The sequence below is a fragment of the Bos mutus genome, chromosome 17 (assembly GCF_027580195.1).
Source record: "Bos mutus isolate GX-2022 chromosome 17, NWIPB_WYAK_1.1, whole genome shotgun sequence".
NCBI classification, from domain to species: domain Eukaryota; kingdom Metazoa; phylum Chordata; class Mammalia; order Artiodactyla; family Bovidae; genus Bos; species Bos mutus.
In genome coordinates this window covers 42,978,849-42,995,325 of record NC_091633.1, presented here as the reverse complement: position 1 = coordinate 42,995,325, position 16,477 = coordinate 42,978,849, and the positions used below count along the sequence as shown (strand labels likewise).

Here is a 16,477-nt window from a genome sequence, read left to right as displayed (position 1 = left end):
GACTGCTGGATCTCCTTACAGTCCAAGGGACTCTCAAGAGTCTTCTCCAACATCACAGTTCAAAAGCATCAATTCTTTGGCAATCAGATTTCTTTATAGTCCAATTCTCACATCCATAGATGACTACTGGAAAAAACATAGCTTTGACTAGATGGACCTTTGTAGGCAAAGTAATGTTTCTGCTTTTTAATATGCTGTCTAGGTTGGTCATAACTTTTCTTCCAAGGAGCAAGCGTCTTTCAATTTCATGGCTGCAGTCACCATCTGCAGTGATTTTGGAGCCCAAAAAAATAAAGTCTGACACTGTTTCCACTGTTTCCCCATCTATTTGCCATGAAGTGATGGGACCGGATACCATGATCTTAGTTTTCTGAATGTTGAGTTTTAAGCCAACTTTTTCACTCTCCTCTTTCACTTTCATCAAGAGGCTCTTTAGTTCTTTGCTTTCAGCCATAAGGGTGGTTTCATCTGTGTATCTAAGGTTATTGATATATCTCCCAGCAATCTTGATTCCAGCTTGTGCTTCATGTGTTTCTCATGATGTACTCTGCATATAAGTTAAAAGAGCAGAGTGACAATATACAGCCTTGACGTACTCCTTTCCCCATTTGGAACCAGTCCATTGTTCCATGTCCGGTTCTAACTGTTGCTTTTTGACCTACATACAGTTTTCTCAGGAGGCAGGAGAGGTGGTCTGGTATTCCCATCATTTAAAGAATTTTCCTCAGTTTGTTGTGATCCACAGAGTCAAAGGCTTTGGCATAGTCAATAAAGCAGAAGTAGATGTTTTTCTGAAACTATCTTGCTTTTTTGATGACCCAGCAGATGTTGGCAATTTGATCTCTGGTTACTCTGCCTTTTCTAAATCCAGCTTGACCATCTGGAAGTTCATGGGTCACGTACTGTTGAAGCCTGGCTTGTAGAATTTTGAGCATTACTTTGCTAGTGTGTGAGATGAGTGCAATTGTGTGGTAGTTTGAACATTTTTTGGCATTGCCTTTTTTTGGGATTGGCATTCACATCAGGTGGCCAAAGTATTGGAGTTTCAGCTTCAGCATCAGTCCTTCCAAAGAATATTCAGGACTGATTTCCTTGAAGATTGACTGGTCCAAGATTGAGAGTCCAAGGGACTCTCAAGAGTCTTCTCCAACATCACAGTTCAAAAGCATCAATTCTTTGGCACTCAGATTTCTTTATAGTCCAATTCTCACATCCATAGATGACTACTGGAAAAAACATAGCTTTGACTAGATGGACCTTTGTAGGCAAAGTAATGTCTCTGCTTTTTAATATGCTGTCTAGGTTGGTCATAACTTTTCTTCCAAGGAAGAAAAAATGGACATTTTCCAGTCCTGTGGCCACTGCTGAGTTTTTCAAATTTGCTGGCATATTGACTGTAGCACTTTCACAGCTTCATCTTTCAGGATTTGAAATAGCTCAACTGGAATTCCATCACCTCCACTAGCTTTGTTCGTAGTAATGCTTCCTAAGGCCCACTTGACTTCACATTCCAGGATGTCTGGCTCTAGGTGAGAGATCACACCATCGTGGTTATCTGGGTCATAAAGATCTTTTTTGTATAGTTCTTCTGTGTATTTTTGCTACCTCTTCTTAATATGTTCTGCTTCTGTTAGGTCCATACCATTTCTGTCCTTTATTGAGCCCATCTTTACATGAAATGTTCCCTGGGTATCTTTAATTTTCTTGAAGAGATCTCTAGTCTCTCCCATTTTATTGTTTTCCTCTATTTCTTTGCACTGATCACTGAGGAAGGCTTTCTTATCTCTCCTTGTTATTTGGAACTTTGCGTTCAGATGGGTATATCTTTCCTTTTCTCCTTTGCCTTTACCTTGTCTTTTCTCAGCTATTTGTAAGCCCTTGTCAGACAACCATTTGCCTTTCTTTTTCTCGGGAATGGTCTTGATCACTGCCTCCTGTAAAACGTCATGAACCTCTGTGTTTAGTTCTTCAGGCACTCTATTAGATCTAATCCCTTTAATCTATTTGTTACTTGCACTGTATAATCATAAGGGATTTGATTCAGGTCATACCTGAATGGTCTAGTGGTTTTCCCTACTTTCTTCAATTTAAGTCTGAATTTGGCAATAAGGAGTTCACGATCTGAACCACAGTCAGCTCCCAGTCTTGTTTTTGCTGACTGTATAGAGCTTCTCCACCTTTGCCTGCAAAGAATATAATCAATCTGATTTCGGTGTTGACCATCTGGTGATGTCCATGTGTAGGGTCTTCTCTTGTGTTGTTGGAAACTGGCTGAATATTCTTATGGCTGAATAATATTCCATTGCATATACATACTGCATCTTTTTTATCCATTCATTCTCTGAAGGGCACTTAGGTTGTCTCCAGTTCAGTTCAGTTCAGTCGCTCAGTCGTGTCCAATTCTTTGCGACCCCATGGACTGCAGCACACCAGGCTTCCCTGTCCATCACCAACTCCTGGAGTTTATCCAAACTCATGTCATCCAACCATCTCATCCTCTGTTGTCCCCTTCTCCTCCCACCTTCAATCTTTCCCAGCATCAGGGTCTTTTCACATGAGTCAGTTCTTCACATTAGGTGGCCAAAGTTTTGGAGTTTCAGCTTCAGCATTAATCCTTCCAAGGAATATTTAGGACTGATTTCCTTGAAGATTGACTGGTTGGATCTCCTTACAGTCCAAGGGATTCTCAAGAGTCTTCTCCAACACCACAGTTCAAAAGCATCAATTCTTTGGTGCTCAGCTTTCTTTGTAGTCCAGTTCTCACATCCATACATGACTACTGGAAAAACCATAGCTTTGACTAGATGGACCTTTGTAGGCAAAGTAATATCTCTGCTTTTTAATATGCTGTCTAGGTTGGTCATAACTTTTCTTTCAAGGAGCAAATGCCTTTTAATTTCATGGCTGCAGTCACCATCTGCAGTGATTTTGGAGCCCCAAAAAATAAAGTCTGTCACTGTTTCCATTGCTTCCCCATCTATTTGCCATCTTGGCTATTGGGAACACTGCAATAAACATGGGAGTACACTTCTCTCTTCAAAATACTGTTTTCATTTCCTTTGGGTATATACCCAGTAGTGGAACTGCTGGGTCACATGGCAGATTATTTTTAGTTTTTTGAGGAATCTCTTTATTGCTTTCCATAGTGATTGGACCAATTTACATTTCCACCAACAGTATATAAAGGTTCCTTTTTCACCACATCCTCAACAGCAACTGTCATTCTTTGTTTTCTTGATGCCATTCTAATGGGAGCATAACTCTTAAATTTTAAGTGTGAATGGAGAGATCACTATCTAAGGCTAGAGGGAAACCCATTCAGATCTTATTCAAAAATTGCATTTTGATGAAGATGATGAAACAAACATATGTCCAAACATAACGTATCCTTCCTCTTTCCAAGCAGGTAGGTCCAAACTTATCCACAAACATCAGAGCCCCTCTCTTTCTAAAATTATTTTGATTATTTCTCTTTTTTCTTAGATAATAGCTTAGCCAAAATTTTTTCAGTGCCCAACCCCAATTCCTCAAGCTTCACTTTAGCCTTATTCCTGCTCAGTCTTCCTTTTTTTAACTTTATTTTTAATTGGAGGATAACTAACAATATTGTGATGGTTTATGACATACATCACTACACAGTCTTCCTTATTCATACAGAATAAAGAAGTCTCTCTAGAAACAGATTTAAGATGGCACTCACCTTCTCCTATGAGACCAAGTCATGCACTCATCTCCTGTGAGACCACCAAAATCGCAACTAGCTGTTTAACAACAATTGACAGGACACTGGAACCCAACAATGACAAAGGACTAGGAATTCCCAGAGAATGTGACTTTGAAGGCCAGCAGGATTGACTGCAGGACTTTCACAACCGTTAATTGGTTACGCCCCAATACAAATATTAATAAAAACTTTTTTAAAAAAAAATAAGTCTCTGAAAAACCATTCAAAGAGTTGAAGCCAATGTGAAATTCTCTTCTCAATCACTGCTTTCTCACTTTCTCCTCATCTCTGTACTCAGGTCTAACACTCCTTTCGTCTTCTCCACATTCCACAGGAAAATAAACCTATTCTAGGAGTCCTAGGCATTCCTTGGGCTGTGGTCAATACCTGCAGGCAACTTTGTTGGCAGGATTTTCAGCAAAGTGGCTGGTGGGGAACTTGCTTGAAGATTAATAAAGCTGGGGGAGGGTTTGGCTTGACAAAGAGGCACAGTATTACCCTCCTCTTTGGCTGTGGTGTTAATAGAAAGCCTCAACTCCATCACCCACCCTTGTAGTTGATACACATGCGTAGTGGTGTGCGGGCCAATAGCCCGAGCCTCTGTGCTTGCAAGGAGGTTCGAGATGCACGTGGCCACCCTATTTAAATTTGCATAGAAAAGGTGAAAAAATCTGGACACTTGTAGTTTGTTTCGTCCTGCCGCTTAAGAGAGAGAGAAAATATGTCTGACACTTGCTGTCTATTTCCTCCGTTTGGAGACCCCTGGCCTTCCTGCCTGTTACCCTCTCAAAAGTCAACATTCATAAAACTAAGATCATAACATCTGGTCCTATCATTTCATGGCATATAGATGGGGAAAAGGTGAAAACAGTGATAGAATTTATTTTCTTGGGCTCCAATCACTGTGGACAGTGACTACAGCCATGAAATGAAAAGGTGCTTGCTCTTTGGAAAGAAAACTATGACAAACCTAGACAGCATATTGAAAAGTGGAGACATCAGGTTGCTGCTGACAGTCTGTATAGCCAAAACTATGGTTTTTCCAGTAGTCATATACGGATGTGAGAGCTGGACCATAAAGAAGGTTGAGTACTGAAGAATCAATGCTTTGGAATTGTGGTGCTGGAGAAGACTCGAGAGTCCCTTGGACAGAAAGGAGATCAAACCCGTCAATCTTAAAGGAAATCAACCCTGAATATTCATGGCAAGGACTGATGCTGAAGTTGAAGCTCCAATACTCTGGCCGCCTGATGCGAACAAGTCAACTCATTAAAAAAGATCCTGATGCTGGGAAAGATTGACAGAAGGAGGAGAAGGAGGCGACAGAGAATGAGATGGCTGAATGGCATCACCGACTCAATGGACATGAGTTTGAGCACACTCTGGGAGATAGTGAAGGACAGGGAAGTTTGGTGTGCTGCAGTCCATGGGGTTGCAAAGAGTCCGACACGACTGAACAACTGACCTACAATTTATTTGGCTGAGTCAGGTCTTAGTTGTGCCACATGGGTTCTTCACTGCATCATGTGGAATCTGTAGTAGTTGCAGCATGCAGACTTAGTTGCCCCACAACATGGAGGATCTTAGTTCCCTGACCAAGGATGAACCCACGTCCCCTGCATTTACTATTTTTTTAAGTAAGTTAAAACCATTAAATTGATTTCAACCCATTAATGGGTAGCATACCACAGTTTGAATGAGAATATCTAGATCAGGCACTATGAAGAACAGTACAGAGAAAAGTGAAAAATAGAACTACCATATGACCGAGCAATCTCATTCCAGAGCATATATCTGGAGAAAACTATAATCTGAAAAGATACATGCACCCCAATGTTCACAGTAGCACTATTTACCATAGCCAAGATATGGAAGCAACCTAAATGTCCATCAATAGATGAATGGATAAAGAAGATGTGTACATATATACAATGGAACCTACTCAGCCATAAATAAATAATAAAATAATGCCACTTGCAGCAACATGGATGGACCTAGAGATTCTCATACTAAGTGAAGTCAGACAGAGGAAGACAAATATCATATAATATTATATATGGCATCTAAAAAGATGATACAAATGAACTTATTTATAAGACAGAAACAGACTCACAGATCTTGAAAACAAACTAATGGTTATCAAAGGGGAAAGGTAGGGGTAGGGATAAATTAGGAGATTGGGATTAACATATACACACTACCATATATAAAACAGATAATTAGCAAGGACCTACTGTATAGTACAGGAAACTACTCAACCTATCTGGGCAAAGAATCTGGAAAAAATGGATATATGTATAAATGAATCACTCTGCTGTACACCTGAAACACAGCACTATAAATCACTATATATATATATATATATATTATATATATATATTATATATATATAATCACTATATATATAAATCACTATACCCCAATATAAAATTTAAAAAAACCTTTTTTAAAGAAATGGCAAATTTTGCCTTTTGTGCCAACTCAGATTAACTGGCAGTAGCCATTAAAGGTGTGAGAAGAAAGACTATAAATCTGAATTCAAGAACAATATTAAATAATGCTGGGATTGATTAGAGATGTCAGTAATGAGGTATACATGCCATTTATCTATCATTCCTGATCAAGATTCTAGATGAAAACTAAATAGGCTTTATTTTTACACAAGTCAGTGCAAGTGTAAAAAAAAATTTTTTTTTTTTTTTTCAGAAAAAAGTTTTTGCAGCATCTTGTATTTCTCTTAAAGATCACAAACTGATTAACAATGGATTCTTATTTGAGCTTTACAAGAGAACTTCACAGATCCAATCACACATGGATTATGGAGTACTATAGTATTTACAACTGAAGAAAACATGCATATAAGTGGACCCATTCAGGTTCAAATTGGTATTGTCGAAGGGTCAACTGTAGTAGGAAAAAACGAGATTGAACAGGTGAGTCAGGAGGTATCATGAAAGGCCTTACTTCTTCTTGTCTCAAGGAATCTTAACAATTGGTTTGGCTCTAAGCATGTATCAGTTTGGGGATGTATATATGCACATCCAAGGGAAATCTGTAATGGCGGGGGCAAGAGAGAGAAAAATGTCTTTCAAATTTCATTTGGCTTTTGTACCAGCCACTAATACAGTTCTGGACAGTCCCACCTCCTGATATACACAAACCTGTGTAGCTCCCTCCTATATTATACCAGGGTTGGTTTGTGTGAACACAATAATATGGCAGAAGTGATGTTAGTTTCGGGTGTAGGTTATGTAAGACATTGAAGCTTCCATCTTGGAAGTTCTCCTCTTTTTTAGATCATTCACTCTGAGTGAAGTCATATGGTGAAATGTCTATGGGGAGGCCTAGGTGGTGAGGTACTTAAGCCTCTTGCCAATATCTAAGTGAATGAGCTTGAAGAAGATCCTCTAATCTCTTCAGAGACTGCAGCCCCATCCAATAACTTGACTGCAATCCTACAAGGGAACTGAGCCAGAGATTCTCAGTAAAGTTGTTCCTGGAGCCTTGACCCTTAGAAACTATTACCTAATAAATGTTTGTTATTTTAAGCTTTTAATTTCTGGAGTATTCTGCTATCCAGCAATAGAAAATTAATACAATCTTTTCCTTAGCTATCACATGGTATTTTCACAGTCCAAAATCAGACTACTTCAGGGACTTCCCTGATGGTTAAGAATCTGCAGGCCAATGCAGGGGACATGGATTCTATCCCTGGGTCAGGAAGATCCCACATGCCACGGGGCAACTAAGCCCGTGAGCCACAACTACTGAGCCATTTGAACTAGAGCCTGTGCACCGAAACGAGAGAAGCTATTGCAGTGAGAAGCCCATGCACTTGGTGCAACTAGAGAAAGCCCATGCATAGCAATGAAGACCTAGTTCAGACAAAAATAAATTAACTTTAAAAAATAAAAACTCCCTCCAAGTGTAAAAATAGGAGAAAATATTTGACCTGTAATTTTCTTTTGCATCTTCCCAAGCAAGTTGTCTAAATTCCTCATACATTTTTTTATTGAAGTGATCTCTGAGGAAAAAGGACCAGAAACGAAAGAGGGTATTCATTTCTTGGGACTGGCCAATTCCCAAGCGTTTTCTCTCTGAAAAAAGTCAAAATGGCAGACATTTTATACAGCATAAAATAAAGAAAGCTGAAATACATTAATCCCCAAAACATATTTGGGTTTCTTCTAAACAAAGAATCATTTTTCTGACTCATTGCTCAAGTTTAAGCATTTGTCAATAGTAATGAGAACACAGTAAAGTTTATTCCCTAATGTATCTAAACTATAAAATACATGAATAAAGAATATATAAAAATATTTAAGGTAATTAAAACAAAACAAAAGAATATTTTAACCTGATATTAAATGTTACAACTTGAATTTTTTACAATTATGTTTTAATCATAAAGATGACTATATAAAGGAAAGCATCTTACCACTTAGGCATCTTCTACGATACTTGTGGTACACTTGTTGGGTAAAGCCGTTTTCCTTCAAAAGTTCATGAGAAGGGTGCTGGAACTTGGGGAATGAATGAGGAGTACATCCGTAACTTCCTATTAGTGGTGCACCTTCTGAAGGCGAAGCATTTGAACTGCTGTTTGAGGAGGGGGGAAAAAACCTTCAAACTGAAATATCGAGAACCAAGTGTTTAAAACAATTTGCACTGTTTGTTACTGAGAGTCTGAACAGTGAAGGCATTAGCCCCTAAAACTCTCCTAAACTAATGATATACAGCTACTCATGTTCAACACATGGGTTAATTCAGAAGTAGATAAAGGACACGGTCATAAATCCTCAAACTGAAACAGTAAGTAGAAGCAGATAACTGACCAGCTAGCTTACTCCTCTTTTCCAGATCTGTTAATTTAGTTTATATTTATTTTTTTCTTATGGTACTGGAGAAATTTTCAATTTTTATGAGTAATTAGGTTAATAACATAAATTGAAAAAGTAGAAATGAGGAATAAAATCCAGCACACAGACAATATTTTCATTATCCTAAAGACATACCTACAACTCTGTAAATCAATTTCACCTCTGAAAATTTCACCTATATCCATCTTTTCCTTTTCATCTTCACTCTATTATTCAAATTGAGGCTTTCCTCCTTTCACTTGAACTAACTGGTGTCTGGGTTTTTCCAACCTCCTTCCTCTATGCTGTCACCAAAGTGATCTTCCTAAAACTGATTTACATCACTGGTTCTCAATATGTGGTCTGCAGATACTTAGAGGGGTTTCCAAGAACCTTTCAGAAAGCCTGCAAGGTCAAAACTATTTTCAAAATTCTAGACATTATTTGCCCTCTTCGTTGTGTTCACATTTATACTGATGGTACTAAAGCAACGGTGTATAAAACTGCTGATGCAAACTGAAGCATTGGCACCAAACCTTACTTACTACTGGTTGTATTATTCACTGCTATGTAATACTTGAATTTTTTTCTTTTGCCAGTTTTATCTTAAGAGATCCTTGATGAAGCAAACAAAATTAACTTTATGAACTATCAACACTTGAGTACATCTTACTGTGTGTGACAAAATGGGACAGAAGCTTTAGTTTTGCAAAATGAGAATGTTCTGGAGATGTTTCACAACAATGCAAATATACTTAACACTGCTGAACCGTACTCTTAAAAATGGTTAAGATGGTAAATTTCATTCTATGTGTTTATTATAACAATCAGGAGGAGAAAAGCACTTTTGAAGCATATCAAAGTATGATCAGGCTGTTGTTATGGACTGTTCGTTGACTTGCTAACCCCCAATGTGATGATTTTAGGAGTAAATATGTCATGATGGCAGAGCCTTCATGAGTGGGATTAGTGCCCTTACGAGAGGAGATATAAGAGTACTTCCCGCTCTCTCAGCTCTCTGCTATGTGAGGATACAACAAGATGGTCATGAGCAAACTAGGAAGCAGGCCCTCACCAAACACAGGATCTGTAGGCACCTAAATCTCAGATCTGTGAGAAATAAACACTTGCTATTTAAGCTCCTCAGTCTATGGCATATTTGTTACAGCAGTACTATGATTGTTGTACTAAGTCAAAGCACTCCTGAAAAAAAGTTGTGACCTGGACTAGGAATTTTTCATGGAATACCATTTTTAATTAGAAGATTAAACAACAACTTAGTTATTCAGACTTTGTTTTGGCACAGGCATTTCCTTGAAAATGAAAACATGAATCTGTTTATTTCCTCAACAAAATGTTGAGGAAAAATCAAAATTTCATGCAAAAATAAGGATTTTGGAAACTTTTTATTTGTTACCATAAGCCTAGTAGTTTCCACTCATATCTAAACACTTACCTAATGAAATCAGTGGCTTTTTTTTTTTTAAGACTTTGTGTGTGTTGTAAAATATATATGATATTTGTAATTTTAATCATTCTTAAGTGTAGTGGCTCATCAGTATTAAATATTCACGTTATATCACTACTATCTCCAACAAAAACTTCTTTATAATCCCCAACAAAAACTCTATTCATTAAATAATGAATAATACTTTCCCTCTCCCTGTAGCCCCCAATAAATTCTATTCTACTTTGTCTTTGAAATTTGACTATTCTAGGTACCTCATATAAGTGGAAGCATACTAAATTCATCCTTCTGAGTCTGCCTTGTATCACTAAGCATGTTTGTTCTCAAGGACCATTCATGTCGAGGCTTAAATCAAAATTTCATTATTCTTTATGGTTGAACCACATTCCATTGTATGTATATACCTATTGTGTTATCTAGTCATATGTTGATGGACTAGGTATTGTTTTTACCCTCTGGCTATTATGAATACTGCTTCTATAAACATGGGCATAAAAATATCTGTTCAACTGACACTTTTCATATCTTTTAGATATAGATTTGGGAGTAAAATACCTAGGTCATATGGTAATTCTGTTTTACCATTTTGAGAAAATGCCAAACTGTTTTCCATTTCTCCACATCCACACAAACATTTACTTTCAATTTTTTTGATTATACACATCTGTATTAGCTCAACTGCCATAACAAGATACCACAGACTGGGTGGCTTAAACAATAGAAATTTCTATTCTCACAGTCCTAGAGGCCTGAAGTCCAAGATCATAGTGCGAGAACTGTTGGTTTCTCAGGAGGACCAAGGAGCCTGGTGGGCTATAATCCATGGGGTCGCAAAGAGTCAGACATGACTGAGCAACTTGTGTGTGTGTGTTGAAGTTGTTGAAGATTTTCTCAGACTATTAACCCCCTTTTCAGATATATAATTTGCAAATGTTTTCTCCTATTCACTAGGTGGGTTTCCCTGGTGGCTCAGATGGTAAAGAATCTGTCTGTAATGCAGAGACCGGGTTCGATACCTGGGTGGGGAAGATCCCCTGGAGGAGGGCATGGCAACCCACTCCAGTATTCTTGCCTGGAGAATCCCCTTGGACAGAGGAGCTTGGCAGGCTACATACAGTCCATGAGGTTACAAAGAGTCGGACACGATGGAGTGACTAAGCATAGCACATTCAGTAGGTTGTCTTTCCACGTTGATAGTATTCTTTTTTTATACAAAAGTGCATAATTGTGACGAAGTAAAATTTATTTGTTTTTCTCTTTTATTGCCTGTGCTTTGGTGTCATGCTCAAGAAACTACTGTCAAATCTAGCATCATAAAGATGTTCCCCTATGTTTTCTTCTAAGAGTTTTATAGTTTTAGCTCTTAGGTTTATGTCTTCAATCCATTTCAGTTAATTTTTTTGTATCTGGTATAAAGTATGGATCTCATCCTTTTACACACTGGATATCCAGTTTCCCAGCACCATTTGTTAAAAAGATGATCCTCTCTTTCATTGAACAGCACCACTGTAGAAAATAAACTGACCATATACGACAGTGTTTATTTCTAGACTCTTTTCTGTTCCATTAGTCTACATGTCTGTCCTTAAGCCAAGACCAAACTGTTTTAATTACTGTATCCTTGTAGTAACTTTCAAAGTTGGCAAGTGTTGGTCCTTCGATTTTATTTTTTTAAAAGGTCATTTTGGCTTTTCAGGGTTCCCTGCAATTTTATAAAAAATTGAGGATAAGCTTTTTCCATTTTTGCAGGGACTGTGTCAAATATATATAGATCACTTAGAACTGTAATAATGTCTTAACAATGTTAAGTCTTCCTATCCATGAAAATGGGCTGTCTTTCCATTTATTTAGGTCTACTAAAATTTTTTAGTTTTCAGTGTGTGTCTTTTGCTTCCTTGGTTAGATTTATTCCTAAGTATTTATCTTTTTAAGATGCTAATGTAAATAGAATTGCTTTCTGAATTTCTTTTTCAAATTGTTCAGTGCTGCATATAGAAAGACAACTGATTTATGTCTATTTTGTACACAGGAATTCCAGCATAACAGTGAATACCAATGATAAAAGCATGTATCCCTGTCTTATTCCTGATCTTAGGATGACAGCTTTTAGCCTTTCACCAGAGTATAAGGCCCACCATGGGTTTCTCATAAATATCTTTTATCATGTTGGGGAATTTTCCCTCTAATTTTAGCATTCTAAGACTTTTTAATCATGAAAGGACAGTGGATTGTATCAAATAACTTTTCCATGTCAGTTGAAATGATTACATAGTTTTTCCCCTTGGTTCTATTAATATGATGCATTATATTGGTTTCCTTACACTATATTGAATCACATACTACTGGGATAAATCCTATTTGTCATGGTGAATAATCCTCTTAATACACTGTTAGATTTAATTTGCTAATATTTTTTGAGGACATATGCATTTATTTATAAGGGATACTGGTATGTAATTTTATTTTCTTGTGATGCCTTTATCTGGTTTTGGTATTAGGGTAATGCAGGCCTCAATAGAATAACTATTCCCTTCTCTTCAGTTTTTTGAAAGAGTCTGAGGAGAGTTAGTGCTAACTCTTCTTCAAATATTTGGTAGAATTCACTAGTGAAACCATTTGATTCAGAATTTTGTTAGAGGTTTTTGATTACTGATTCAATCTCTTTATTTCTTATAGGTGGGTTGAATTTTTTATTTTTTATTAAATTAGTTTAGGTAATTTATGTGTTTCAAGAATTTATTCTAGGTTATGTAATTTGATATATAACAATTTGTTCATAGTATTCTCTTAGAATCCCTTCTATCTCTGTAATGTCAGTAATAATGCCTCCATTTTCATTTCTGATTTGAGTTTCTTGCATCTTCTTTTTTTTCCTTCATGGATGAGAAATCCAAGATATGGAGGGTCAAATGTATTTTCTAATTTCCACTGTAATTTCTTCTTTGACCCATGGGGTACTTGCTGCTGCTAAGTCGCTTCAGTCGTGTCCGACTCTGTGTGACCCCATAGACAGCAGCCCATCAGGCTCCCCCGTCCCTGGGATTCTCCAGGCAAGAACACCGGAGTGGGTTGCCATTTCCTTCTCCAATGCAGGAAAGTGAAAAGTGAAAGTGAAGTTGCTCAGTTTGTCCGACTCTTAGCGACCCCATGGACTGCAGGCTCCTCTATCCATGGGATTTTCCAGGCACGAGTACTGGAGTGGGTTGCCACGGGGTACTTAAGAATATGCTATTTAATTTCTACATATTTGTGAATTTTCATTTTCCTTCTGTTAGGGATTTCTAACATCCCATTGTTGTCAGAGAAGATACTTTGTATGATACCTCTTTTAAAATTTATTAGAAATTCTGTTCTGGTCAAACATATAGTCTATTGTGAATGCCCCACGTGATCTTAAGAACTTGTATTCTTCCATTGTTAGGTGATACGGCCTTCCCTGATAGATCAGTTGGTAAAGAATCCGCCTGCAATGCAGGAGACCCTGGTTCCATTCCTGGATCGGGAAGATCTGCTGGAGAAGGGATAGGCTACCCACTCCAGTATACTTGGGCTTCCCTTGTGGCTTAGCTGGTAAAGAATTCACCTGCAATGCAAGAGGCTTGGGTTCGATCCCTGGGTTGGGAAGATCCCCTGGAGAAGGGAAAGGCTACCCACTCCAGTATTCTGGCCTGGAGAGTTCCATGGACTGTATAGTCCATGGGGTCGCAAAGAGTCGGACATGGCTGAGAGACTTTCACACTATTCACATGCTATTGTTAGGTGAAAAATTTTTAAATGTGTTAGGTCTAATTGCCTTATAATGTTGTTCGTGTACTCTATTTTGTTTATCATTTTATATTGGGTTGGTTGATCTATGCATTATTGAAAGCAGAGTATTGAAATCTCCAATTATGCTTACAGAATGTTTATTTCTCCTCTTATTTCTGTCAGTTTTTGTTTCATATATCTCCTGAAGGGCTATTAGTTACATAAATGCTATGTCTTCTATATTGAACCTTCTATTAATAAATAATGTCCTTATCTCTTGTATTTTTCTTATAGTTTGTCTGATATTAAAACAGCTATCCGAGCTCTCTCAAATGTACATCTTTTACCATCCTTTCACTTTCAATCTATTTGTGTCTTTGAATTTAATATGAGTCTCTGTAGATGTATATAGTTGGATCATGTTTTTTACCATTCTACCAATCTCTGTCTTCTAATTGGAAAATGAAGGCTATTCATATTTAAAGTAACTGCTGGTAAGGAGGGACCTGCCATTTTGTTATTAGTTTTCTATATGCCTTATAGATTTGCTGTCCCTCACTTCCTCTTACTAACTTTTGTGTTGCTTCTTTTCCTTCTGAATAAAATATTTTGACTCTCTTCTCATTTCCTCTTATATATGATCTATAGATATTTTCTTTGTGGTAGTCATGAGGATTATAATTAACAAAAACTCTACTCTTATACATATCTGTTCCCTACTTTCTGTTACTGATTAAATCTTTATATAGTATATAACAAAGCAGTAATTTTTTAAAAGTTACTTGTCTTTTAAAATGACATAGAAAGTAAAAAGTGGAGTTATAAGTTAAATTACAGTAAAACTCTTACCAAAATTGCTTCTTTCTTCATATGTGTTCACGTTACTGTCAAGTGTCCATGTCAAACTGAGGACTACCTTTAGCATTTCTTACTGGGCAAATCTAGTGGTAACAAACTCCTTCAGCTTTTTTTTTTTTTTTTTAATGAATACTTTATCTTTTAAAGAAACATTAGCATTATGGCAAACTGAATGGAAGGTATAGAGATTTCCCTTATACCATCTATACTCCCTGCTCCCCAGACCATGGCTTCCTCCACTATCAACATCCAGCACATCTACCACCAGAGTAGTAACATTTGTTACAACTGACCAATCCACACTGACATTATAATCACCCCAAGTTCACAGTTATATTAGCCTTTACTCTTGGTGCTGTGCATTCTATACTTTATAACAAGAAGTAGCTATCATTACAGTGTCATACACAGCCTAAAAATCCCGAGTTCCAACTATTCATCTCTCCTTCCCCTCAACCCCTAGAAAAAAAACAGTCTTTCTATCCATAGTTTTCCTTTTCCAGAATGTCAAATAGTTGGAATTTTACAGTGTGTAGCCTTTTCACTTAGTAATATGCATTTAAGGTTCTTCCATGTCTTTTCATGGTTTCATAGCTCATTTCTTTTTTACTACCAAATATTATTTCATTGTCTGGATATATCACAGTTTACCGAAGGACATCCTGGCTGCTTCCAAATTTGGGCAATTATAAATAAAGTTGCTTTAAATATCCATGCACAGATTTCATGTGGACATAAGTTTTCAGCTCCTTTGGGTAAGTACCATGGAGGGTGACTCCTAGATGGTATGTAAGAGTATGTTTAGTTTTGTAAGAAACTTCCAAACTATCTTCCAAATGGCTGTACCATTTTAGATTCCAAAATATTGCCAGTGAATGAGAGTTCCTGTTAATCCATATTCTCACCAACATTTATTAGTGTTGTCAGTGTTCTGGATTTGGCCATTCTAACAGGTGTGTTGTACAATCTCATTGCTGTCTCACTTTTCCAATTCCCTGATAATATATGATGTGGATGGAGTATCTTCATGTGCTTATTTGCCATTTGTATATCTTATTTGGTGAGGTGTCTGTTAGGTCTTTGGCCAATTTTCTAACAGGTGCTTTTTAATTTTTTTTTTGTTTTGTTTTACTGTTGAGTTTTAAGAGTTCTTTAAGAGCTTTATTGATGAGTTTTATTGTATATCACGGACAATAGTCCTTTCTCAGATGTGTAGTTTATAAATATTTTCTGCCACTCTGTGGCATGTCTTTTCATTCTCTTGGCAGTGTCACTCATAGAGCGAAAGTTTTCCACTTTTATTAAGTCCAGCTTCTTGATTTCTTCCTTCACAAACTTCACTTTTGGCATCATATCTAAAAAGTCAACAACCAACCCAGGATCGTAGATTTTCTCCTGTTATCTTCAAGGAGTTCTATAGTTATGTGAGGTCTCTGATCCACTTTGAGTTAGTTTTTGAGAAGCATATAAGATCAATGTTTAGACTTTTTTACATATGAATGTCCAATTGTGCTAAGCACCATTAATTAAAAAGATTATCTTTGCTCCACTGTATTGCCTTTGCTCCTTTGTCAAAGACCATTTGACTTTATTTATGTGGATCTATTTCTGGGCTCTCTAGTTTGTTCCATTCATATATTTATCTAATTTTTCACCAATATCACACTGTTTTGATCACTGTAGTTTTACAGTAAGTCTTGAAGCCAGGTAATATCAATTTTCTAACTTTGTTCTTTTTAAATATCATGTTGGCTGTTCTGGGTCTTTTGCTTCTCCACAAAAACTTTAAGAATCAGTTTGTTAAAATCCACAAAATAACTT

General features: G+C 37.1%; 1 protein-coding gene across 7 annotated transcripts in view; it reads right to left on the bottom strand.

Annotated features, from left to right (window-relative positions):
- Positions 1 to 16,477, bottom strand: part of LARP1B (La ribonucleoprotein 1B) — a 139,128-nt gene that overhangs the window by 10,597 nt on the left and 112,054 nt on the right. For 4 of the 7 annotated variants that reach the window (XM_070386509.1, XM_070386511.1, XM_070386513.1 and 1 more), the window contains exons 15-16: positions 8,163 to 8,323; positions 7,677 to 7,821 (exon numbers count right to left, since the gene is read on the bottom strand). The exons of 2 other annotated variants lie outside the window; for them this stretch is intronic. In XM_070386509.1, the coding sequence (XP_070242610.1) occupies positions 7,677 to 7,821; positions 8,163 to 8,323 (306 nt within the window). Of the gene's footprint in view, positions 1 to 7,676; positions 7,822 to 8,162; positions 8,355 to 16,477 lie in introns of those variants that run through there. One more of the 7 variants, XR_011467465.1, reaches the window with a different exon arrangement.